This window comes from Lathamus discolor, chromosome 2 (genome assembly GCF_037157495.1).
Source record: "Lathamus discolor isolate bLatDis1 chromosome 2, bLatDis1.hap1, whole genome shotgun sequence".
NCBI lineage: Eukaryota > Metazoa > Chordata > Aves > Psittaciformes > Psittacidae > Lathamus > Lathamus discolor.
The window spans coordinates 155,120,211-155,148,065 of NC_088885.1; the positions used below are offsets into that span (position 1 = coordinate 155,120,211).

At 42.6% G+C, this 27,855-nt stretch overlaps 1 protein-coding gene across 1 annotated transcript in view; it reads right to left on the minus strand.

Moving 5' to 3' along the window:
* COL22A1 (collagen type XXII alpha 1 chain) overlaps positions 1-27,855 on the minus strand; it is a 145,348-nt gene that overhangs the window by 49,988 nt on the left and 67,505 nt on the right. Inside the window, exons 17-29 of the mRNA XM_065669158.1 lie at positions 19,310-19,363; positions 18,924-18,977; positions 17,906-17,959; positions 16,463-16,516; positions 16,028-16,063; positions 14,103-14,165; positions 11,430-11,483; positions 10,841-10,882; positions 8,741-8,773; positions 5,784-5,837; positions 5,217-5,270; positions 2,490-2,543; positions 473-526 (exon numbers count right to left, since the gene is read on the minus strand). Of these exons, the coding sequence (XP_065525230.1) occupies positions 473-526; positions 2,490-2,543; positions 5,217-5,270; positions 5,784-5,837; positions 8,741-8,773; positions 10,841-10,882; positions 11,430-11,483; positions 14,103-14,165; positions 16,028-16,063; positions 16,463-16,516; positions 17,906-17,959; positions 18,924-18,977; positions 19,310-19,363 (660 nt within the window). The remainder of the gene's footprint in view (positions 1-472; positions 527-2,489; positions 2,544-5,216; positions 5,271-5,783; positions 5,838-8,740; positions 8,774-10,840; positions 10,883-11,429; positions 11,484-14,102; positions 14,166-16,027; positions 16,064-16,462; positions 16,517-17,905; positions 17,960-18,923; positions 18,978-19,309; positions 19,364-27,855) is intronic.

Consider the following 27,855-nt stretch of genomic DNA (forward strand, 5'->3'; position numbering starts at 1 on the left):
ATCAAGAAGTCACATTTTCAAAAGGACAGGAAAAATGAAAATGAGGCAAAGGAAATAAACACAAGACAATAAATATTGCAACTTTTCTCTTGAAGAGCTGGCAGCAAAAATGACTTCTAATAATTTGGTGAGGAATGAAGTAGCTCCATGCCTCCCTCTTGTTACACAAAATTACAGAATCAGCTAGGTTGGAAAAGACCTTTAAGATCATCAAGTCCAATCATTACCCCAAGACTGCCAAGACCACCACTAAAGCATACCACTGGTGGCCTCATGTACACAAATGAGTATGAGAATATCTTTCATGGATACACCATTCCCAGGTGTCTCATTTCAATTCAACCATAAAAAAAGTGTAATGAAACACAGCCTTTTGAACTTGAGAATAAACCCTGTGGAAAGGAAAATTAAATATACTTGATAAAGAAATAAGGGAACAGATGGGAAATCAAATACACTGATACATACGTACCACATTTCCTGGTAAGCCTCTTGGACCTGGGGGTCCTGCTGGTCCAGTCAAACCCTGTGTTAAGAAAATGAAGTGCATGTGTATGCGTAATTCACAGCTTGTACCATCAGAAAATCATAGAATCACAGAATGCTTTGGGTTGGAAAAGACCTTAAGATCATTCAGTTCCAACACCCTGCCATGAGTAGGGACATAAGAACAAGATGTTCCACATGAGACTGGAGTTTATGTCAGACAAGGTGGTGCACAAGCACAAAGCAAAACACAGCATTTTTATGAAATACCTTGTGCTGCAAAGAAGCATAAAACAATGCAAAATGGATGAGGACTCTCTTTGGGAGCTTAAAATTACCTTCCATCAAAATAAATCCTAAATCTAGCCGAAAGGAAGAAAAATCTGGTCCTGAAATATCAGAAGAATGGAGGAAAGTATGTTGATTTAGCATTAAAACATAAATCTAGGTCAACAAAATATGCTTTGTTGACAATTCTACCTTTTCTTACTCTAGGGAACAATACCTGAAAACACTCATTTACACTAAATAGATGAACAGCACAAACCATATATATTTCAGAATCACAGGGCTTTTCTGTCTGCAAGTGACAGAGAAAGCTCATGTATGTCTCCAAGAATGCAAGGGAGACACAAAAGGACTTATATTTGGGGATTTATGTCCCCACAGAGATGCATGTTTGGGGTTACCAGGTTATATTTAAACATTTTCCTCTATACTTGACCATATAAGTTGAAGTTGTTACCTCTGCAGCTGTTTGTCACCCTGCAGTGACCAGGGTTCACCTGTCATCGCAGCTTTGCAAGGAAAAGAGTTTCTGCTAGGATACCTAATCCATTTAGGGCTAAACCAGACAATCTAAAACCATTTGCACCAGCAGACTGAAACAATCTATCTGAGCTGGAGTACAGAGAAATACTTCTACTGGAAGGGCTAGGCAGTGGTATATTGCAGGATAATGCAAACAGTTGGGAGATGATGAAAATCTTCCACAGCACAGCTTTTCACATAGTGAACGTCTATCTTTGGTTTTGGGTCACTAAAAGACAATTAAAGGTTTCCTTATTTCTTTGTTATTTACAGTCACATTCTTATGAGCCAATAGAAACATTTGGAGCAGAAGCAGTCTGTGAAAGGATATATACCTGCATTTCCATATCAGCATCCTCTGAGCCATCAGTTTACACAAATAAATGGTCAATTTTGGTGGAAGGGGGACTAGGAAATCCTTCAGCCAAGAGTGAAAGGGAGCTGGAGGCAGGCAATGCAGAGCTTAGGGTCAGAGCACCACTAAAGACAATGTCTTACAAAGCCCAAGAAAGAAAGCCATCAGCAAAAAGGTAGAAGAGATTTCTGTGTTCTAGGGTGCTTCGTGTTTCCTATTCCTGTTCTCCCAGAATCATCCTCTCTCTCTGTCATTATTTCAAATAGTTCAGTCTCTTTCTCTGCTTGCAAAGAAAGTACGTTGCCTTTTATGCAGCTGCAAAGGGCTTAGGCACTCTTACAACAGTAAAACAGGACTTTGCTGTTCTTTAGCACACAGTCAGACAATAGAAGCACTCCCTACAACACACGCCTCAAAAAGCAGTATGTGATGATTCCTCTGGTGATGGGCCTGTATTAAAGAAAGCAGAATTGACTCAGAAGCCTAAAACCAGCCATGGTCAAAACCTAACTCAGGCTGCTGCTGAGAAGAGAGCTCCCTGCACCAGCTGGCTGCCTGGGCTTGTCTGGTACCCCAGTGTTCTGCAGGCACCTCACCCTGAGCATCTTGTAAGAGAGGGAAAGACTTGGCCAACAGAAGATTCACAGTTTAGAGCTTGGCTGACTGGGGCATCGATCTGTTTGGTGCAGCTGCGCCTGTCTGCCCACAAGCAGCGACTCTTCCAGCTGCAGCTTAGGATGTGACACGTGCCCAAGTAACCAGGGACTGCAGATCCGCAATGTATTGACTTCAATGTACCTTCAGGTGTGTTTTGTCAGGGAAAGACGCAGTTACTTACAGTCTCTCCAGGGGCTCCGGCTTCTCCTCGGGCTCCTTTCTGCCCCTTTGTGCCCTATGTGGAAACAAGAGAGATAGGAGCTGATTAGAGATGGGACAGAACTGCCTGCCAGATGAAAACAACGTGCAGTAGGCAATGGTTTTCATTAATCAATTCACAGAGTTTAACAGCTGAGGAAATGGCTCCCAGTCCTGTGTGCAGAGAGAAAATGAAATATAAAAATAAACCCCTGAGACATAAGAAGAATTGCTAATGACTGATCAGCTAGGAGGCTGTTTCACAGCACGGGATGCTGACAGTTGCAGGCATTCATCTGGGTGAGACTCTTTCCTATCCTCAGGCCTACGAGCGATTTCATTTCCAGCTCAACTCTGATGGTCTCCCTTCACAAAGACAATTTTGCCTGCAGTTCTCAAATATAAACAACAGTTATTTGGAAATGGTCAAAATAGATCCTAGTGCAGAGGGTTTGTTCTAGTCCTACGTACCACGTAGCTCTTTCTTGAGGATTTTGGCGGGACAGATGAATAGCAGATGTTAGTTAAAACTCGCATAGTATTACTATTTTTTCCATAATGCTAAGACTTCTGCTAACATGGTTAAGCTGTTGATGCCAAAGTAATGGTTAATTATATGGCTTGGGCTGTCATATATGCACATGTGGTGGCAGAGTGAACACGTACCCATGATGACATGAAAATGCACTTCAGTGTGTTGTGGTTTAAACCCAGCCACACAGCTCGTCCACTCATTTCCCCCCCTTCTTTCTCTTCCTCTACTCCCAGAGGGATGGAGAGGAGAATCGAAAAGAATGAAACTCCCATGGGTTGAGATAAGAACAGTTTAGTAACTAAGGTATAACACAAATCACTACTGCTACCACCAATAATAATAAAGATAAGGGAAATAACAAGGGAAGAGAATACAACACCTCACCACCAGCCGACGGACAACTCACCCCACCCCACCAAACCAAGCACCGACAGATACCTTGTCCAACCCTGCAGTGAACTCCCCTTCCAGGGTAACTCTCCGTTACATCCTGGGCATGACGTGTTGTGCTATGGAATACCTCTTTGGCTAGTTTGGGTCAGGTGTCCTATCTCTGCTTCCTCCCAGCTTTCCCTCCTCCACGGCAGAGCATGAGACTCAGAAAGTCCTTGGTCAGACCAAACATTTGAGCAGCAACTAAAATCATCAGTGTTACCAACACTGTTCCAAGGCCAAAAATCAAAAACACAGTGCTGCATCAGCTGCTAAGAAGGAGAAAAATAACTAATCTAGCTGGAGGTCTGTGACTAGTGGAGTTCCTCAGGGGTCGGTGCTGGGACCGGTGCTGTTTAATATTTTCATCAATGACCTGGATGAGGGAACTGAGTGCACCCTCAGCAAGTTTGCTGATGACACAAAACTGGGAGGAGTGGCTGACACACCAGAGGACTGTGCTGCCATTCAGCGAGACCTGGACAGGCTGGAGAGTTGGGCGGGGAGAAACTTGATGAAATTTAACAAGGGCAAGTGTAGAGTCTTGCATCTGGGGAAGAACAACCCCATGTACCAGTACAGGTTGGGGGTTGACCTGCTGGAAAGTAGCGAAGGGGAAAGGGACCTGGGGGTCCTGGTGGATAGGAGGATGACCATGAGCCAGCAATGTGCTCTTGTGGCCAAGAAGGCAAATGGCATCTTAGGGTGCATTAGAAAGGGAGTGGTTAGTAGGTCAAGAGAGGTTCTCCTCCCCCTCTACTCAGCCTTGGTGAGGCCGCATCTGGAATATTGCGTCCAGTTCTGGGCCCCTCTGTTCAAGAAGGACAGGGAATTGCTTGAAGGAGTCCAGCGCAGAGCCACAAAGATGATTAAGGGAGTGGAACATCTCCCTTATGAGGAGAGGCTGAGGGAGCTTGGTCTCGTTAGCTTGGAGAAGAGGAGACTGAGGGGTGACCTCATCAATGTTTACAAATATGTGAAGGGTAGGTGTCAGGATGATGGAGCTAGGCTTTTTTCAGTGATATCCAGTGATAGGACAAGGGGCAATGGGTGTAAACTGGAGCATAGGAAGTTCCACGTTAACATCAGGAAGAACTTCTTTACTGTAAGAGTGATAGAGCACTGGAACAGGTTGCCCAGGGGGGTTATGGAGTCTCCTACACTGGAGATATTCAAGGCCCGCCTGGACAAGTTCCTGTGTGATGTACTGTAGGTTACCCTGCTCTTGCAGGGGGGTTGGACTAGATGATTTTTTGAGGTCCCTTCCAAACCTTGGGATTCTGTGCTACTGCTGAACCCAGGACACAGTGATAACTGGCAATATGTGCAAGGCAAAAGGTTCTCAGAAGATGACTGAGACTATAAAGCCATTTCACATGAGCCATAATGCATTCAAGTGCATTCAAGCTCAAAAGGGCTGGTGTTGAATCTGGATGCTCAGCAATATTTTGGTAACGCACTGCAGTAACTTTATCCGAGACCTGCGGTTTGGTGGAATCAATACAAAGATACACTCTTGAAGAGTACCAAAGTTGGAAGGAGTCTCTCAGACAATACTGATTCTGCTGCAGAGATGTCATGTGTCTTTGATTTTCCTCAGGTTGTCCTGATGTCCAGCATAAAATGAGGAAGGAGAAATGTTCTGTTGGTGTATGGGGGAAGAACTATTTACAGTGATATAGACCTTGAAGGCACCCCTCTCTGATCATGTCAAAGATTTTCTTCAAGGCTGGGCCCTCTTACCTCTGCTCCTGCAGGTCCTGGGACACCTTTTTCACCTGGGATCCCAGGTAATCCCTGAAAAAACAGAGGGAGGAAGGTGAAGGAACTGAAGGAAAGTGCTCCTTTCCTCTCCTGAGCAGAAGGAGATGTCTCTCCTTCCTCCCACTGGGAGAAGGAATGGTGGTTGTCACAAAGGCTGTGATTGCACAGGATTGTTTCTCCTGGGGACTCAATTCAGAACAAGAGAATACAGAATACAAATGAAGTAGCCAAATGCTGGGCCACATCTAAAACCCCTTAATAAATCCTGTACATCCTTACTGACACCCAGGCTCTGCCTATCAAGCCCCAGACTTGTCCTTTCTAAGCTGCTAAGGTCCAGAGCTATAAATGAGGTGCTTACATTCATGTACTCATGTAGCTTTCTCTACAGTGAGTATGAAGCCAAGCACGACTGTGGCCTGATGAGCGAAGCATCCCAGCTATGGAAGAAGCATGTCCCACCCTCTCCCTCCAAAACAGGGAACTTTCATATCTTCTCCTTGCTAAAGTTCAAAGCCAACCGAGGAAACACTTGGCTGTGCTTACAGGTTCTCCGCTTGTTCCTCGATCTCCTTTCTCCCCTTTTGGTCCAGGTTCACCCTGATATAAAACAATAAAAGAGAAATAAAAGGCTATTTCCATGGCTAGAAGTCACACTAGTTATGTTTGGTAAGAGGGCTCTTTTGATCAGTTATCCATTTCTGACTTAGAGGAGGCTCTTCAGAGGACTTTGAGGTCAATGAATCAAAACTGGTATCACACACCAAGGTGTGGAGATGATTGCCTAGACTTTTTTGGGTTGTTATGTAATTTGAAAAGAGAACACTTTTCCCTCATGAAGAACAGTAGTTAAATTTACTATTCCAAAAATTATTCAGTTCAGCCCCAATCTATTAAAAGGCCAGATAAGATGTCCAATAGCAAAAGCACCAGTGCCACTGCACCACCTCTGTGGAGGACCACAGACCTAATGTTATCCTGCAACTGGAGAAATGATCCTCATACAGACAGTTCCCTATTCCACCTGTAAGAGAGGGGTGTTCAGGGCCTCATTTTAAGCACTTCCAGAGAGGTGCACTACGTAGGTTTTTATGATCTCTAGTTCTGTCAACATCTCCATACATCCATGCCACTTCTGCTCCCTCCTTCAATGTCAATACGTTATTTCATGGACAACCATCTCTGACTAATAGGATTAATTTATGCCTGTTCTTCCTCCTTACAGTAAATCAAAAATGCTTCCAGACAATTCATCAGCTTTGCTCTGAGCTCTAGAAAAAAATAATCAATAATTCTATATTTCTGCTTTTTATAAATTGAAAAGGAACACACCTGTGGAACCAGCTGGAATGAGCTCGGCATTACATGAACGCTCACATTTGTACATTTATATGAACTTATGTATTCAGGCACCAGCAATCATTACTTATTCATTATTTTTCATACAAAGTGCTTCAATTATGCAATCAAGGGAGAGTAAGAACATCAGTGATTTAATCTACACATACAAACAAGGAATAGTGATCATTCAAAATGCAGAACCCAAGACAAATCAACTTGAATTTTATCCACGTCAGCTATTTGCCAATCATCTCTGCAACACCTGGGAATTCAAAGTCCAATTGCAAATTAATCTCTGACAGACAAAACAAATGTAACTGCATAAATATTACTTATGTCTGAATTTATTATGCATGATGAATATTATAATCTACGAGGAGGAATTTTATGCTGCAAGTTTCACCCCGTTAGACCAGCTTTCAATCAGGCAGTCCCTGATGCCATCTAGTGGCCTTCAGACAGGTAATGGGATCACCAAAAGAAGTTGAAGCAATGAGTCCTGTGTAAGAAGCAAGTACAGTTGTGCCTGGAGGTTGACATTTCAAGCTCTGAAAGCCTTTTGAGAGTGCAAAGCAACAAATGACAGACATAGGGCAATACATTTGCAGGCAGGGATGGTGTTACTGAGTGGACATAAGGGCACATATTACTAAGGAAAATAAGACTACAAATGGAAGTAACTCAACAGCTAAAGGTAGGAAGCTTCCTTAATTTTGTCCTTTTTCCCACTTTTTCCTTGATAGCTGACTTTCATTGTAACGAAAAACCAGCAAAATTCCAGTCTAATGTCCTAGCACAGCCACAAGCATGGGTAGAGCGACATTTCTTAACACAACCTCACAGCAAATCTCCTTTCGAATTTGCCCAGCCCACAAAAATGTACTAACTGTTATCACTGTCCACTAGTGCTGCACATTGTGGAGACCTTTATCCTTGGCAGCTGGACTTAATCTACCGCCACCCACTCATTTCCTATGGCTCAATGAATAGGAGTCATGCAGTGACAGCTAACAGATGCTACCAACCTGGTCCAGATCAGTGCCTGCAGCTTCCTTGACCTGCCCAGGAGAGCAAACCTGCTTTCCTGCCATCTCAATTAACATGTTAGTTATTGCTGCACCACTTAAAGGAGAGGAAATACAGTGGGGGTTCAGCTGTGTCCAGCTGAAGTGGAAGACAGAGCTACTGCCTTCTATCCAGGCTGTGTTTTCTGGTACTATACACCACATAGTCGATAGAAAGCAATAGCAAGTATTGTGTTTGGCAAGTGCCTGACAGCCTTCAGCACCCTTCTGGTCCTGCAGCCTCCATAATATAACTCATGACACTTTCCTAAGGTTTATCACCACCTTCTGACACCTTAATTTGTAGAGCTGTAAATCAAAGGTAACTATCCATACCTTTGATTTACAGCTCCCAAAGCTTGCAACACTATGTATAAAACTTGTGCTATAGTATCATCACATTCATCTTACACATAGAGGAATCCCAGTAACCTGACCTGCTAACACACTTCAAACCTTTTATTCTTTACTGTCTTGCAGCTCATTTACAAGACTAATGTACTCAAAGCAGAAGAGAGAACTCCTCCTGTGACTGCATCATTAAAAGACCACATAAGACATCATCGTCCTGCGGCTTTCCTTAGTAAATATATTATCAAACTACAAATCAACAAAATCTTAACTCTATTTCCAGTACTACCTCACATCCCTATTTCCTTCCTCAGCCTCTGAAGTACCTGGCATATGCACTTTCATTTCTAATGGCACTCTTGAAGCCTACTTCTGCCATTTATACATGTCATTTATACATGCCTCCTGATCCTAAACAAGCTTATTCACATACCAACAGTCTGATCCTATGTAATGACAGATATTTCCCACAATGTGCTGCAAGTGGGAAGTGAGACTTTGTTTCAAACTTAAGAGACAGGGACAGCATATAGCTGTGTCAAATGTAACCATAGGCTGTTGCTGTTACCAGGGCAGCTGTGGACTTATCATGATGGGTTACAATGGTGAAGTTGCCCAGAACCAGACTCAAACCAAGTTCTTTTACTGAAAGTATATAAGTAACATGGAAAATACTAAGGAGCTGTGGGTATATCACATACAAGAGGCAATAAGGCAAAAGTCATGTTTATTAGAACTGTTACTTACAGGAATCCTGGGGTGTGGGGTGAAGAAGGCTGTCTGGAACAGAAATCAGTGTTAGAAGAAGCATTGCCTATTTTCCTTGCAATGTAATAACTTACATGCATTTCGCCTTGTCACTACAGATTACACACTCCATATATCCATCAGGTTTATAAATGAGCAACTCATTGTAACATCTGGCTGCTTGGAAAAAAGCCCACAAATGTCTGACATTTCCTGGAGTATTTGAAATATGAACATTAACAAATACATCTTGTATGCCCCACTGTTTTGAAAAAACAATATTTAACCTTGTTAGCAAGTTTACTCCAGGCAATCTCCAGCTCACTTTTCCACTTGCAGCCATCTTCAGTATTACTAGATTTTCTGATGCCATGGCTGACCTTGATGTGTTCTCCCTCTGCTTTGAACCATATACAAGACATATATATCTCAACAAGGTTGTCTTCAGGATTACATAGTCATCTTACACTAAGGTATGAAGTACCCTTTGGCACAGACTAAAGATGCCCAACTACTCTGCCACAAAAATTATGATAGGAGTGATGCCCCATCCCTGTGAGGAAAGGCTGAGAGAGATGCGGTTGTACAGCCTGGGGAAGACTCTGGGAGACCTTAGTGCAGCCTTTCAGTTCTTAAAAATAAGAAAATCTAATGAAACTGGGGAGAGGCTTTTTAGCAGGGCCTGTTGTGAAAGGATAAGGGGTGGTGGTTTTAAACTAAAAGAAGGGAGATTCAGGCTGGATGTGAGGAAGAAATTCCCTACAAATGAGGGTGGTAAAACACTGGCACAGGTTGCACAGAGAGGTGGTGAATGCCCCATCTCTGAAGGCAGTCAAGGTCAGGCTGGATGTGGTTCTGAGCAACTTGATCTAGTTGTAAATGTCACTGCCTATTGCAGGGGGGTTGGAACTGTATGTCCTCTGAAGATCCCTTCCAACCCAACCTATTTAATGATTCTATAATGGCAGGCAATAAATTATAACACTTGTTCCGTTGCTGCGTGAAAGCCTTTAGGCACTTGATTTTCACCAGCATACCTTGATTCAGATTCTCTCCATAACCTGTCAATGTGGCAGGTGTATCCAGCTGTGGTGAGCAAAGGTGACACGGGGATATCTACCATGTTTGGAGGATCAGTGACTGGAATCAGCCCTCCTGTTACAATGACAGGTCTGTTCCTAGTGCTCACTCCAAGCTGCTTGCTCAGCTTTTGTTGGAGGGAAGACCAGCAAAAGAGTTTTGAATATTTACTATTATAAATTTTAATATAAATTTTATATTATGTATAAATAATAAATAAATAAAGAGGTTTATGCATTTACACTCTGCAGATGCTGGTTTAATCACCAGTGAACTTCATGATCCCAAAAGTAATTTTGCAGGCTTTTTTTTAAATAATGAATTCATGGTTTCTTGGTCTTTAATTTTTTATCAGCAGAAGGGCATGTTGAATCAAGCATGACTGGTTTGTGTGTTGGATCCAGTGCTGAATCCAGAATGACCTCTGGGATGAAAGGGTCTTTCTGGGACTACAGCACAGCATGGCACTGTATGCAATGGAGGCTCTGGGAAGCTGCAGCATCACTGAAGCTGAGTGCTCCACCCCAGAAGTTCATGTCAGTGAGAAGTAAAACCCTTTGCTTTTCCTGGAAAAAGGTGAATTGTTCCCCAAGAAGACAAGCTGTTGTTCACTGGTATCTGTGAGAGTGAGACAGCCTTTTGCTGAGATCCCAGTGGGAAAATCTAGCTCACCCTGAAAAATGAATATGAATGTATTCCATGTTCTCAGCCACGACCTTCTTTGGATAACTCCCGCAGCTGCTAAACAAATCACATATTCAGTGTAAGTGCTACCATAAGGCAAAAGCACACAAAAATGCTGTTTGCAAAGAGGCAGAGGAGGGCACAACCTTCCCTCAAAATACGAAGTCCAGATACACCTCAACATCACTTCTCTGAAGCAAAGGGAGATAATCTGAGAGTAAAGGGCTCCGAAAGTTTCTGTAAAGAAGAAACTTAAACACTTTATGAGGAATTTGTGTAGAGGAAGTGTGATGATGCATTGAATGTTGTTACAGCACAGAACACGCTCTTACTTACTGTTCCAGGTAAGCCTGGGGGCCCAGGGGAACCTGTGTCACCCTAGAGAGAGGAGAAATATATAAGGATATAAAAAGACTCCCAAATAAAACTCAACATTATCAGGTAGAAGATGCAACATCATCACATGAGATTTAACCCAGTCACAACCTGCCAGTTCAGTGACAATGCAAATCACATAGCACTTCTCTGATGGACAGAACAGTATAAAAGGTAATGCGTTTGAATGTAACAGGGGGGAGTCAGGTTAGATATAAGGAAGAAGTTCTTTACTTTGCATAGAAAACTTTAGAATTTAATTGCAAGCTCATTTCTATCATCCAATTCTAAAACAACGAAAATTTCCCTTGAATTACCAAAGTTTTCCTTAAATTTCATCAGCTCCTTACTCTTTATTGCATTATTTGACAAATTGTTGACTCCATCCCACACACAGCTTTTTTTTTTTTTTTGCTGCTCTCTGTAAAGCTCAGCTAAAAGACTCTGAGTGTTCTTACTCTTCCTCAGATATCCTCCTCTATCACTTGTCTCTGCCCGCTTGTCTCTTCCTCTCTTGTCTAGGGAGGATCATGCTCATTTCACGACTTACCTTTTCTCCTCTTTCACCTTTCAATCCTGGGAAGCCATCTTTTCCTTTTTCTCCCTAAAAAAAGGGAAAGGAAAGCAAGAGATACTTATGTTCTGATGAGATTGCATCCATCCGTCTAGCATATTTTACACTTTCAGTTGATCTTACCTGTCCTTCATGATGAAGTGCAAACAATTAAAAATGCAATATTTTGGAGATGGTTACATAAAATCCACATTATTTTCGAAAGCCAGTGAATAACAGTGAAGTTAACGGAAAGGAACTCACCAATCCCAAAATAACTTTCATGTAGAAGATTCTACTGCCTGATGCAGTTATAAAAGCCTAATTTTTTCTAGTAGGACAAGAAAGGCACCAGAACAGTTATTGAGACCTAAAGTGGGCATTCATACTACCAGCTTTGTATATATAGAAGATTTCTGAATCATCACTCACTGGTGCCTACTTCTCTATTTTGCTCAGGTAACCTGTCCATCTGAATGGGAGATGCTTAACAAGGATGATGTGAGTGCTGCAGTGCTTTGGATGCTGTCATATTTGGGTTTATTCTGTTATCCATAAGTGAGGCAGATGGTAAGATACAGTTTGCAAAGCTGAGGAAAAACATTCCCCCCAAACATTCTCAGTCTTTCTGGCTCCATAGAGCAGAAGCCTGTGACTTGGGACCCTCAGAGTACTTAGGTATGTGCATGTGCATATGTATGTGAAATTACTGAGCCTCTGCTCTACTGGAAACATCAGATTTCACAACTTGAAAATAAATTTGGCTTTAAAGGTAGAGCCTCTTCTAAGATTTGGGTGGATTTTTTTTTAATACAGCTAGTAATAGGAGAAACACAAGCAGATGTTTTCTAAGGAAGTACTACAGAAGCGTTACACTCAGCATTGGTCTATGTCCAGTAGTGACTTTCATGTATAACACAGCCCTTTCTACAATCAGTTTTTAGCTATCTGTGAGCTTGGTTAGCTCCCTGACATAACGAGTTCCTCTGCAAGTGCAATATGTTGCCCAGAGAAGCTGTGGCTGCCCCATCCATGGCAGTGTTCAAGGACAGGTTGGAGGGGGCTTGGAGCACCTTCCTCTAGTGGACAGTGTCCAAGGACAGGTTGGAGGGGGCTTGGAGCACCTTCCTCTAGTGGACAGTGTCCCTGCCTGTGGCAGGGGGTTGGAACTGGGTGAGCTTTAAGGTCCCTTCCAACACAAAGCATTCTATGATTCTGTGATTCTGAGTGTGCGAAGACCACAGGATTCTCTCATCATATAAATCTCAAATGCTCTGCAAACACAAAGACATGAAGACAAAATGTTTCATTGACTGGCTGGTACCAATGGCATAGTGAGGCCTGTGATAGTGAGATGATCCTGCCCCTCTACTGAGGCGATCCTGCCCCTCTATTCTTCTCTTGTGAGACCTCACTTGGAGTATTGTGCACAATTCTGGTGTCCTCAACATAAAAAGGACATGGAACTGTTGGACCAAGTCCAGAGGAGGGCCACAAGGATGATCAGGGGACTGGAGCACCTCCCATATGAAGATAGGCTGAGAAAGTTGGGGCTGTTCAACCTGGAGAAGAGAAGCTGCGTTGAGACCTCAGAGCAGTGTTCCAGTATCTGAAGAGGGGCTATAAGTATGCTGGGGACTGTAGTGATAGGACAAGGGGGAATGGGTTCAAACTTAAACAGGGGAAGCTTAGATTGGATATAACGAAGAAGTTCTTTACTGTAAGGATGGTGAGGCACTGGAATGGGGTGCCCAAGTTGTGAATGCTCCATCCCTGGCAGTGTTCAAGGCCAGGTTGGACAGAGCCTTGGGTGACATGGTTTAGTGTGAGGCGTCCCTGCCCATGGCGGGGGGGTTGGAACTAGATGATCTTAAGGTCCTTTCCAACTCTAACTATTCTATGATTCTATGATTCTCAAAGTGCATATACAAAATGTATTTATCTTGCATTCAAATAGGAGAAATCTGACCTACATTACTACCATTTTACATATACAAAGAATATATTATATAGCTTATGGTTTACAATACGGTAAACTGATCTGTAAGACCCCAGTTGATTTTAGATCCTTCTGGATCACATCCAATTATGTAGTATTTGTATACTTCTACGTAAGTAAGTATAGGAGTACTTGATCAGACCTCATTTATATGGCTAAATTTACTGTCAGGCCCCTGATTCAACTATTTCCTAGCATGTAGATGCCTCTGGAAATCTGGAGCTAGCCAAGGGGATGCAGTAAACACTAGGACATAAGTGGAAGTTAGGCTATCAGAAAATGATCCAGCCATCTGAAGCCTTCTCCAGAGCTCAGTGACAAGTGGGATTTGTGATTTTGTTGTTATCAATCTTATTTTAATGTTTTTAAAACAAGCAGATATATCTGACGGTGAGGCCTAACGAACCTTCTACTGCCTCACAAGCAGCATGGTCATAAACTTCTGCGTTTAGGATAGACACTCTTCATTAGCACCTTTGCTGCATTTAGGAACAGTCATTAGGCAGTAAAGTACCTTTTTTGAAGGGGTACTTGTTGGCTTTGCTGGACACCAATCAACTGCTCACCACAGCAATTACAAGAGAGAACATCATCTAGGAACACTGGAGTTAAGTCCTTCTTATGCTTAATGGCCAAAAGAAATAATCAGTCTGTGTCTCAGCTTCACTTACCTGGTCTCCTTTTTCTCCTCTCAGTCCAGGTAAACCCTGAGGACCAGGAAAACCTGCTTCACCCTGAAAGAAAGACACAAGTGTGTGAAATCCAGGAAGAGGCATCAATCATGGCTTCTGTTAAAAAATATAACTAAGAATGAAAAGGGAGGATGGTGGACCAAGCTCTTTTCTCACTTGTGTCAGCTAAAATGCATCAAGTCTAGTCCTCAGGATAGGCTAATCTAGCCACAATGCCTCTAGGCTGCAGAGGATGAAACCTTTAGCTGTCTATCTATCTCTTTGTCTAATATTAAACTGTGAAATCTTCACAACTCATAATGACTGCAGGTGTTTTATTCTTCATACCCAGTTGCACCTTGATACACACAATCTATGCTGTAAGGCCAGAACCTGCCCCACCTTTTTAATGGGATTGAGTATAGATACAGTTTGCTGAGAGAAAAAAGGATTAGTTTGATTATCAAATAATTTCTTATTCATGGAAAATCATTACTTGAAACATCAGCTAGGACTTCACTTTTTTTGCTGTTACACTGTTACCCAATTCCATGAAACTTAGGACATGTTTTCTTCATGCTGCTCTGGTAGCAGGAACAAACAAGCAAATAAAACCAGCAAAAATATTAGATCTTTTATTTTCATTTTTAATTATCTGGCCTGGAAATGCAAAACCTGCACTGTATTAATCTGAATGGTACAGATGTTGCCTGACAAAGAGATCTAGAGTTTTCTGGATGCATTATTGCACATTTGGTTTTCTTCCTGTTTGAGCTTTACCTTTGACTTTCCGCTTTATAATACTTGCTATTGAAGTAATTATGATCTCTGTATCATGTGGTTTGTTCTAAATATATCAAGTATTCTCAAACTCAGCTCCCAGTTGGCCCAATTTGTCATGTAAAAATAACCATGTGGTTTCCTATTTATAACTATTCTGCTATCTGCAGTTGTACTGCAATACCACGAAGAATGTCAGACATGGACATGATCCAAATGCGCTAAGTGCTGTACAAACACTGAACTAAGAAAAGATCATTCCCGTTCTAAAGAGATTAGCTCTGAAGTATGTGAAGATTCAAAACACTATTGTGATATAGGTACAGTGAGTCTGCAGAAGAAACCAGATGAGGAACAAGAAGATGGGGGAACATCAGGGTGATGTTTGGAGAAGGCTAACGAGAGTGACATTTCGTGGTGGAGAAAATGGCGTTTTATGAGAGCCACTGCAGGATCCTGGTGTAACTTTGGCCTCTGGAAAGATACTGAAGCCAAACTTCAATGAGCTTGTATGAGCTCAAGGACAGAAATATAATGCGAAACAGCCAATGTGAATTTGTTAAAAAACAATCATATCAAACCCATCCAGTTCTCTCCCTCGATACAAGAATGAAGCAGAGAAGAAAGAAGCATTTGTGTGATGTATCTTTACTTCAGTAACATGTCTGACACAGGCTAACATGACGTTCTCATTAGCAAACTACAAAATGCAGCATAGAAGAAGGGTCTCTGGAGGGTGACTTACAACTGATAGAAGAAACTACACTCACACACCTGTTATTAGTTGGTTCCTGTCGAAGTCAGAGGATATAGTAAGTGAAGTCCTCTAAGGGGCTGCATTATTCAATACTTTAATTTATGACTGAGGTGACAGTAAAGAGAATAGTTACGAAATGTGTGGAGAGAACTACACTGGAGAGAGAAACAAGTGTTTTGGAAGGTGGTATTAGAAGTCAGAACTGCCCTGTGTGGGGAGATGATGCAGACCAAGTGGTAGTGCTTTGGCTGAGGGTCTGACCCTTTGTGGCAGTGGGCCTGAGCCATCAAATGCAAATGACATGCACAGATCTTGTTATTGGCCAACGTCTTTGTCACTGCATGTGGTCACTTGATATCCTGCTGCTAAGATCATTTTTCCTGCTCACCTGCTCTCCAGGTCGGCCATGGCTCCCTGGCTCACCCTAGAAAAACAAAATCAAAACATTAACATTGCAGGGACTCTTTTGCAAGAACACTTTCTCATTAGTAAATGTGCCCTCTATTGTCCTGGCCTATTTTGCTCTACCTACTTTCCATAAGGCACTGAAATTGCATTCTGAATGGCTTGAGAACCTAGACTGCACGAAGCCAACACAAAGGCCAGGTCAGATCTCCCTATACATGTAGATTTGACAGAGGAGCACCAAATGGGGGTTGGTATTTTAGAATACCATGAATTCTGAAAGGCAATGAGCTATGCTCATCCACTTAAGCCTTCAATTTTAGACGAATCTTACTGTCCTTACTTCAGTATAAGACCTTCCGAAATCATACCTTGATTGACTCAATGGCTACAGCCAATTTGAAATACAATTCCTCACCTTAGGGCCAGGTTTTCCAGGAAAGCCTTCCTCACCCTTTTCCCCTTGTTCTCCCTGCAGGGAACACAAGAAGTTAATATACAAACTCCTTTGGTAGCACAGCATGTTTGCAGGCAACAGCAAGGAATATTTTGACTCAGATCTTCAGTATTAGCCTGAGGATGTAAATGAAGCCATGTGAGAATACGGTTCCTGAAATTTTCCATTCTAGTGTTTGTAAACACATCTCAAGCACCAATCACCCTACCAGAATATTTCTGGAATAGCACAAAGTCAACCACAGTTACACTAGAGATGCCCATAGTGAATGACCTCAAAAACAAAACCCATATTCAGTTTCTTCAAACTACATGTCGTTAGAAAGTCTACATTATTTCTGTGAAGAAAAATAACTAACTGTGAGATTGCAACCATGGCCACTGGGCCTTTTAGATAAATGAAATAGATCTTTCAGTGCTGGTGATGTCAGGATGGAGAGCAGAGGCTGAAATGCACTGCATAGCTGATGAGTGCACAACACGGGGCTGGAATTAAATCCAAAGTTTATTTAGCCTCAGAAATTTATTAATTCCTCACCTTCATTCATCAATAAATGAGAGCTGGGGACTCTGGCTCAAGCATTCAGTGCACTCAATTGAGAGAAGAGTGTATAAATGTAGTGTGTTACTGAAACAAACGGGGGTCATAGTGCTCAAGTACCAGGGGCATGAAGACCGCTGCCAATACAGTCCAAGGTAGTAGATGGTTAAGAGCTGCTGTCCTTATTCCAATATAGCATCATCATCCCCAAATCCTAGCTTGGCCTTCTTAGTCAAAATATGTCATATTTCTTGGACACTTATTATGTAGTGATGGTAAGACAACCAGAGTATCTCCTACCTCAGAATCTCTTATCTCCCTTCTCCCACTGCAGAGACAGCAGTCATTCCCAATCTGTCATTTGCATAAGCTTTTGAATAAAGGATAAGTAGTAGGAAATAATGAAGAACTGTCTTTCTGCCATACAGAACTACAGAAGCCATAGATGAATGACAATTCCTCTTTCCAGCCCTTCACAGAGGGAATAAAGGAACATTTTTGGAGCCTGACACACCTCTCTGCTCTTCTTTGTACCTTGGACACGTTCCTTGCCTTGCCAGTGTCACTGGCTTTCCTGAATGACAGTAGAAGCATCTCTTTGAAACGTTCAGCCTGTATTTGCCAAATAGGATGTAGCTGCTGAAGACTGGAAGAGGATCTCTCATCCTTGCTGTATTTACAACCATCTCTGTCTTCATGATGACTCAGCACACATTCACACCAGGAGCTTCACCAGTGACTCAGGGATGGGATTAATGAGGGGGTGCTTGGCTCTTCAGATTTCCCCCCTTTCCCATTTACTAGCTCACTCAAATAATCTGTCCAAGTAAGTAGCTTAATACCAGTGTAGATGGTGTCACTTGCCTTTTGACCTGGAAGCCCAGGAAGCCCACTGAATCCATCTTTGCCAGGCAACCCCTAAATAAGAGAAAACCATAAGCTGTAAGTGCCTGCTCTTTACATCAGTAACAACAAGATCAGCATAAGCATATTCAATCCATCCCTCTTGCCATGCACCTAAGTTTAAGAACCATCTCATGCAGTTTGCTTTGACTTTTCCCCTCTGCCTCAAAACACAAGTTCTCACAATGCTCAATATCTACTTGGCCTGTTTGCCAGTATCCCAGTTTTGATGAATGACCACTGGATGTCAGTGTTGTTACAGAAAAACAACACTATAGAGCTTTTTTGCACACTATGGAGTCTTAAATAACTTTTACAATTACAATTTTACTTATAATTCTCTATAAGTCTCTTATCCGTAGCTATAACAATTTTTAAAGTATATTTCTCCTTTTAAATAGTGGTAATTTCTTATACAATACATGAACTCCTTCAATTGAATTATACAACACAGCGACAGAATCGTTCAGCAAGAATTACAATTACTTCCTGCAATGCATTTAAAATGGTGAGAAAAACTTATGTCCCCTTTCCAAGTGTCAGTCAATCCCAAACACCACAGAGGCTGCTACGGCACTTCTTAATACCAACTATTGAATAATTCACTTTTGTTGACTTAACAGCCAACAGACATTTCTATGCCAAATCAGAGATTCTGTGAGTTCTTTGGCCTTATTCAGAGAACTCCAGGTTCAGAAAAGCAACATCTTGCCAAATGAAAAATGACTTTTGAAAGGTATCTTATAAAGTAAACACAATGGTCTTCAGTGTGTAGGAGTAACGGACCTGCATCTGGTAATATCCTTATTCACAAAAGGCAGCAGAGGCCAATGCCTGCATTAAAGGTGACAGTGTTCAAGCCCACATTAAAACCTTGCCTGCAGACAAGCTGCAGGAAATGAAATAAAGACTTGAGAACTGGAGTATCTGAAGCCAAGGAGAGCAATGGGGGCAAGGGAAGCGGTTCCTTAACACTTACAGGTGGTCCTGGTGGTCCAGTTTTACCGGAAACCCCAATCTCTCCTGGAAGCCCCTGGAAAAGGAATTGGGAGGAAAAAAAAAATAAAAATCCTGATTTCTGTCCTTTACAGCAACCTAGATTTCAATTTAAATGCAATTTTCCCTTCCACAGTAGCCAGATCTCTGTTGTGGGGGGTCCTGTAGACACTGACCAGGGAACACCAACATGGTTCCAATGCTTGGCACAGAGAAGCTGTCCTCTAGGACCAGCTGCAGCTTCTTAGTGAGAAAAATATAAAAGACACATTACCAGAGGTCCTGACTCAGTTCCCATTGGAAACCATGACCTAAAGTTCTACCTGTTCTTTATTCTGTTTAAATCAAAATCCACACTTGTTTTCTTACTGGTGCTCCAGGTGGTCCAGGAGGTCCAGCAATGCCTGGGGGCCCTGGAGGTCCCTGTAAGAGATGAAGCAAAACCATTTTATCTCTGTGATAGTGGCTGAAAGCCTCAGGTCCTTTTCTGTGCAGCCAGAGCCCTGTTCAAAGTGGGCAAAAGCACTGAGCTTTATTTCATTGACTTCTAACAAATAAGAGTGTAAGATACCAAATTGAGCTCTCCAAGGGAATCATGCTCATGAGCAGAACAAGTATCTCTGTCTTAAGCCACTAAGTACCACTGTTGTGAGCTCCATCCTTAACTCCAGTACAAGAGATGGAGGAGTTCAAGGCCATCAATGGTAATGTAGAACACAAAGCTTGTCCAGTGGGATCTCCTGTAACATCCAACCTAATTTAATCTTGATTAATGTAGTTTCAAAGTCAGCAATTTGCCTCTGCTAAAGATCTCTGAAGTAACTAATGGATGGAACAGGTTTGTACTGGGGCAGGGAGCAATATGAATCCATGAGTCTGGAGAAACAGTGCACTGAATCAAGTGCTTCAAAGCAAATGCACCACCATTTTAGTGCTCTACATTAACTTTGTTGATAGTAAAATGCCCTCACAAACTCGTACTTCAATGTGCACATTCAAGTTGGAAATATCTTGAAGGTATTTATTATTCATTTCCCTGCAACAGCTGTTTTTCTCAGGGAAACCATTCTCTCAATAGCCATTTGATTTTCAGAGGAGTTTATTTTTGTGTATTGAGCAAATTGTTAAATTTGGCTTCCCAGATGAAAAATTTGTTTCCATACTAAACAAATCTTAACAGGTTGCCTGAGATGCAGAGGTGTTTGTTACTTCCAGTTTCCACTGTAGACAAGATACGAATTCTCCTGTGCTCAGAATGGAGCATGTGTTCATGTGGTTTTTGGATCAGGACCTAAGCAAACAATATGAGAATGGATGTGGTAAGTGGATATATATGACTGAGTTGGAGTTTTACCCTGTGTCGTGGTTTAAACCCAACCACAAACCTCGTCCACTCACTCCCCCCCTTCTTGCCCTCCCCCTGCTCCTGGAGGGACGGAGAGGAGAATCGAAAAGAATACAACTCCCACGGGTTGAGATAAGAACAGCCCAGTAACTAAGGTATAACACAAACCACTACTGCTACCACCAATGATAATAATGCTAAAGGAAATAACAAGAGGAAAGAATACAACACCTTAACACCAGCCGACCAATAACTCGCCCCACTCCCCCCAGCCGAGCACTGACCGATACCTCCTCCAACCTTGCAGTCCCTCTACCCCTTCCGGGTCCTTCTAAGTTACATCCTGGGCATGACGTGCTGCGGTATGGAATACCTCTTTGGCTAGTTTGGGTCAGGTGTCCTGTCTCTGCTCCCTCCCAGCCTCCCCTCCTCCCTGGCAGAGCATGAGGCTCAGAAAGTCCTTGGCCAGACCAAACATTCGAGCAGCAACTGAAAACATCGGCGTTATCACCACTGCTCCAAGGCCAAAAGATCAAAACACAGCACTGTACTAGCTCCTAAGAAGGAGAAAAATGACTGCTGCTGCTCAAAACCAGGACATTATCCACCCCTTATTCCATACCATTCACGTCATGCTCAGGTCCCACATCTTCAATATGCCATCACTCTTACATATATATATACATCTACATATACACAGAGAAAAACATCATTTCTTAGTGCATGGACCTATAAAGCTGCTGAGTCCATTCGGTCCATGATGTCAGGCTCCATCTCTTGTTACAGTCTCTCAGAGCAGGAGTGGCTGTGTGCAGTGTACACACTCATGAATAACCTGGGCAATAGTGTCCATTGCTAAGTCCACCCCTCGATCATGAGTCCATCTCTGTGTCGCATCTCTGCCCTGATGGCCTGAAGTGCCATGGGCCCACCAGGCTCGAATAATTCACTGTCCCCTTCAGCAGTTTCTGCAGCTTGTTGCTGGGGACTCCATAGAGCTGCCTTCCATCTCCGACGCTTCCAAAGCACTGGAGGGGTCCAGTGGACTAGATACTGGCTCATACTGTCCCACACACCCTGCCACTCATGGCTGTCCAGCCCCGGGGAAAATCTCTTGGTCCTCCTATATCGTCGTTTAACCCCAGACAAGGCCCAAACCTGACTCTGCTTAACTCTTGAAATCAGACGAGATGGTTGTGGGCAAAACACACTCCGTATGCGGGCCAACATGGAAATCCCCATCACAATCAGGAAACAGGTCTCAACAATATTAAAAGGCCATTCAAGAACTTCAAAACTCTCAAATGATGCTGTAGCTGGTCTAAGAGGGGGACTAAGAGGGTAAAAGAGTGTTTCCTTCGCAGGTTGACCACCCGAGAAGGAGGAAAAAGATGTGAAATTGCTAAGCACCTGTATTATATACCTCCCAAAGTATAAAGGTGGTGACCACACTGGGAGCATAAGACCGATCAGTTTCATGATCAATGATTCTATTGTATTGCAAGTCATTATAAAAAAATACAATGAGATAAAAATCTTAGCCCACGCCCCACACTTGAAAAACATTACCACAGCAAATACCGGCTCTATGTAATGTACAGAGTTCTGAACCTGTGAGACCCAGAGGAACAGCTTTGAGAGCCAATAAATCAGCATTGTGATGAGTGACTATTAATCTGGTCATCTCCGTCGTTATCTCAACCCTTCGTGCCCCACGTTGGGCGCCAAAAAGAACTGTCGTGGTTTAAACCCAACCACAAACCTCGTCCACTCACTCCCCCCCTTCTTGCCCTCCCCCTGCTCCTGGAGGGACGGAGAGGAGAATCGAAAAGAATACAACTCCCACGGGTTGAGATAAGAACAGCTTAGTAACTAAGGTATAACACAAACCACTACTGCTACCACCAATGATAATAATGCTAAAGGAAATAACAAGAGGAAAGAATACAACACCTTAACACCAGCCGACCAATAACTCGCCCCACTCCCCCCAGCCGAGCACTGACCGATACCTCCTCCAACCTTGCAGTCCCTCTACCCCTTCCGGGTCCTTCTAAGTTACATCCTGGGCATGACGTGCTGTGGTATGGAATACCTCTTTGGCTAGTTTGGGTCAGGTGTCCTGTCTCTGCTCCCTCCCAGCCTCCCCTCCTCCCTGGCAGAGCATGAGGCTCAGAAAGTCCTTGGCCAGACCAAACATTCGAGCAGCAACTGAAAACATCGGCGTTATCACCACTGCTCCAAGGCCAAAAGATCAAAACACAGCACTGTACTAGCTCCTAAGAAGGAGAAAAATGACTGCTGCTGCTCAAAACCAGGACACCCTGGCTCTCTCTTCTGTCTTTCTAACATGATGACTTCATTTGTTTTCAGTTCTCAGCATAGGGACAGTTCTGGTGTGCTTGTACTGAAAACACAAGCCACATCCCCCTACTCTCCTCCCAACCCTATGTAAAGAATTGAAGCTGAGCAACTGATACAAGATAGAAAATGGCCAGTTGGAATTTCATCATTCAGTATCACAAAGCACAGCTTTTGCGATTAAGGTATTATGAGTCATGGCTCAATATTAGCATTTCAGATTTTAGGAAAAAATTAACTCAAAAGAAGAAAACAGTGCAAAAAAGCGATGACAAGAAGTTATTTGTGGCATGATTTGACAGAGAAGGTAGCAGATAAGCGCTCTTTTTAGAATACACTCGTAAAATTCAGCCAGAAAAGAAGACAGCTTCTCACCAGTAGATGGGGCAAAGCGACCAAAAAAGGACCTGCAGAGGCACTTGCCTCCCAAGAACAGTTTTCATTGAGGCTTAGAACAGACATGGATTTATCCACCAACTTCAGCATTTGTAGAGTGCCTCAAATGTGAGCACAAATAAAACATCCCCTTGGGATACACTGATGCACTCTTGTGAAGCCCTGAAATAACTTCTGGGGATATGAGTCCAGCTGCTATTGCAGGAGGCTCCCATAGTTAAAGAGCTCTCTAGTCCCATCAGCAGACATCTGGTCAAGACCAGCCATCACCTCAAGAAGGTTTTGCCATTCAAAGAAAAGCACCAACAGTCCAAATTTGCCCAGCACAAGAGAAAACACCACACTGTAGACACAACTGGGTGACCTCAGACACCAGGGACATGGAAGTTCTGCTTGGCTCTCTACATGGTACTGCTGAGAGACCCTGCAGAAAGCTTCTACCAAGAGGTGAAAAAACCCAACCAGGACCCAGCCTCAGGATGCTGCCTCAGCTCAAGCATCCCCAGGTATAACACAAGTTCCCCCACACAGTAAAGACAAGGGTCAATCTGACCTAAAAGCAAAGTTTTTCAGCAACCAGCATAGTCCCTAAAATGTGAGGTGCTACATCCTCATCATCCCAACTGTTTCTCCTAGTAACTCTTGATAGTCTCACTATCAAATTTCTAATTCTTCTTTTCAGTTTTCTACATTCTGGACCACAATAACCTTATGCAACCGTAAATCTTGACATGGAAGCACACTGATCCTTACCCTGAACTGCCAGAAATTATTCTGTTTTATTGCTCTCCATGAAGCAATCACCCAGGACATCGTGCCCAAGACTGGTTTATTCAGGTAGCTCCTCCATATCTTGCATCAACAAATGTTACAGTCACTAAAGGAAAGTTCTGATAAAAGCTTCTCTGAGATGGACATTGAACAGTTTTATGTAATGGCCATCAGCATCCCTGGGAGATGCACAGACACAGAGCAGTCAGATAGCAAAATCACATGAAAGCTGCGGAAATACATCATAATGTCCATTATAGAGACCTCGTTTTACTACTGGCCAGAGCAAATCAGTTTTACTTGTTATGAGATCAGTTTCTCACACTCATACATACATTTCTGTTATTGTAGCCCTTCTCTTGACTTCCAAGGATACTTCGGAGCAAGGACTATTCTTGCTAAATATTTACAAAGGACTAAACTGACAGTACTTATTTGTTACTAAAATAACCCAAACCCCAACCAAACACAGAACAGCAGGAGCAGGACAGCTTCTGATGCCTAACCCCAAAATCTCATGCCATCTGTTTTCTTTGCTTTCTTTTGTAGATTGAATCCAAATTGAAGTATCTGATGTAAACAGTCACCTTTTTCAGAGATCATTTGATGAATTAAACAAATCCCTGTCCCAAATATAGTCCCAATGTTGTCCCTTTAAAACTCTGATTTGGCTGGTAAAGAAACTGATGTGGTGTTCATAGAATCGTAGAATGGTTCCTACATGCCAAAGCAAAAACTGATACATGAAAGCTTTGGAATAAAGCAGGGCTATAGAAACATTTTGGAAAACAAATGGAAAACATGGATCTTTTACCAAAATGTTTAAATCAAAGTATTTTCAAACTGTTGCATTGAAAACAAAAGATTTTAAACAATTATTTTAATTCAAATAGTGTTTAGAGGTGTGTGTGTCATGGTTAGGACATCTTTCCCAGAGAGGTGGTGGATGAGCCATCCCTGGAAACATACAAGTTCTGGCTGGATGTGGTTCTGGGCGACCTGATCTAGTTGAAGATGCCCCTGCTCATTGCAGGGGGTTGGACTAAATGAGTTTAAAGGTCTCTTCCAATGCAAACTATTCAATGATTCTATGATCTTTAAGAACATTGAGGGGATGTGTCTGGATTTTTCTCAGGCGTGTGTTTCATCCAGCTCCATTCCTTAGACAACATAATGGAGGGACAGTTCTCAGAAAAGAAACTGGACACTCCGTATCTGAGGAACAGCTGTGTTTGTCCTTCAGGATCTGCTTAAGTTTGCTCTCCTCTTCCAGTGTTGTATCTTGCTGAAAGACAGGCTGGGAAAGGCAGAGCTATTAAGATTTAGGTTCTGCACTCCCTAAGGAAGCTCTGAAAAGGAACAAAACCCTTTTTCTGTTACTACATCAGTAGGTTGCTTGGCCTAAATCTCTTTTCAATGGAAGAAGGGCTGGCTATGTTTTAGAGAGAAGTGAACAAATGCTATCCTGTGATGGAAACTGAAGTCTGATGTTTTTTCCAGATACACGTCTCTGCAGGCGAAGATCACACAGACATATTTTCTGTATTATTATTCCATGCCAATGACAGGATACTCTTGTACTATGAGAAAGGCTTAGATAAGCCCTTAAACTATGTAAAAGCAGGCTGTGGTCTGGGCTTCTTAGGCAGTGTGCCAGCTTTATGAACAAGAGCCTCCGGGACATACAGGAGCATGTCATCTGCTGCCAGTGATAGCAAAATGCATAACCATGGCCCTGACAACCATCTCTCCTCCAATGTATGTGCTTGTCTCCACTTCAAAACCAGTTACTCCTTGCAATTTCACCTCTCAGAATGTCCTCACAGACCCTTCCTATTGGCTTTGAGCTGTCTCCCCTTTATTTCCACTTTTTTCTCATCAAAAACAAGGCTGTTGCCACCAGCTTTGGGGAGCAATCCACAAGTCTCCCTACGTCCCTTACTATTCCAGCAATCCATTTCTACTGCACTGTGTGTGAGTGGATTCTGGGATCAGCTCCTCAAATCGGCCCTTCATTTCTCACCCCAGACACTACAGTATCCATCAGCATAACTACTGTGAATTATAGTCAGTAATGCTGCTTTAGAGCATTGTCTTGTTCTCTTTGCTTAAACCGTACCTTACAAACCAAGACAAAGATACGAGGATAGAGGGGAAGGCTGTTGCTGATGACACTGAAAATCAAAAGCCTAAAAAGCCAAGAGATCCAAGCATTTACCTGTGAAGCATGTTCTATAGTAACCTTCAGTGATAGTGCCATAATTCATGAGCGGAGGAGGTCTCCAGTTATTTCACCTGGTGGCATCATAATCGGAGCAACAACATTATTGTAAAAAACATTTTTCAACAAAAATTCTCTGAACTGTCTTTCCAGATCTGTGAAAGTACTGAATAAAGTCAGATTTGTACATAGCAATCTTTCCAGGAGGATTTTTTGCTCCCAGTGAAAGGCAACGCTTGTTTAAACCTCATCACCTAGTGTAAGATATGGACACGATCTCTTTTGTCTACAGAGGAAGATTTCTTTCCCTTGTGTGTTCACTTTCAGTTGGTTTACTGAGTCAGTGCAGCATATGAGAAAAACAACAACCCCCCCTCCCTTATGGTCTTCTGTTCCAGTGCTATTAATGATCTGCACAGGTGAAGGCTTTATTTTTGTTAAAGGCATAGATCTTATTAAAAATAGCTCTGAGCAATATCTTCGAATTTCAAGCAACACCAGCATAGTCTGAATTCAATCTAAGCTTTGCAGGTGGTGCCTGTATCCTTGTCTCACATTTTGCAGTATTAACTTGGCATCGCAAAAAGGATGTTAAGGACAGGATGCATTTCAGAGGATATCATTTATTTCCTGAATTATATAAGAAAAGCTGGGCTTGAGCTCTCACCCTACGGACAAGTCTATACTAATTAAATCACTGCCAGCCATGACTATAAAAGGTACAGCTTATACTGGTCTTCCTCACAGGTCTTAGTTATACAACCAGGTTACCTAGCATAAGGCAGACATCAGTAACAGCCCACGGATACTGAAAGTGTAAGCTATGGCATTTTTGTTTAAATCTCAGAGTTTTGACTTGTTTTGCTGTCTCACAGGTACCTATCTCACAGCATGTACCTGCTCAGCACGGAGAATCTAGAGTGTGGCTCATTAGACCACTTGTAGGAACCTGCTTTAGAAGAGCTTCATGCTCCACTGATGATATTAACTGGATCTTCAACAGGAGCTCAGACACCTGCATCCCATCCCCATCCTTAACCCCACAGGCGCTTGTTTTTGGAGCTGAATCCCAGCCCTGGTCATTCAGTGATACAGCTCAGAGTGCCTGAGCCCTCGCTTAGCACTGGGGCATCAGCTCCCCACTGCTGAGCCTGTGAACACAGCCATCATGGCTCACTCAGCATACACTGCCTAACTGCAGATCTCTTTCCCCTCATGCCTAGAAAAGCACTTTCAAAGGTATGTCATCAACTGCCTTTAGCCTTTCTCTCAATGTTTCCTATCAAGAGATGATGGGACAGACAAACTATACTGAGATCTTAGGCGACCATGAAGAAAAGCACAGCCTCATTGTTTTCTGTGCTTGGTACCCATCCATTAAAACTGAAAGAGCTAACAGAAATGCTCATTTTTCAGTCTGCATTTGAAAAGCCTGCACTAGAAGTTTGGCCCATGATTAAGGCTCCTAGAAACTGAAATAGTACAAATAAATAATAACAACATAAACACATTATGAGTTCAGACGTCTGTGTCCTTGCTGCAGGAGAATCATTCATATCCAGAGGGGAAATAAGACCCGGAGTGTCTACTCCATGGCTTAATGATGTTGCAAGATGCACCATTTCTAAAGGTCACAGGAAAATAAAAGTGCTTGGTTTTGGGGGTGCTGACTACACAACATGGAGAAAATAAGTATATGGACTGGCTCACCACCTAATTTCAAAGGGAAATAAAACATTTTAAAGTCTTCTTGAATTAAAATTTCGTTTGAGTTAGTTTGTGCAAGGAGAGAGGCAAAACTACGGCTACCCTATTGACACG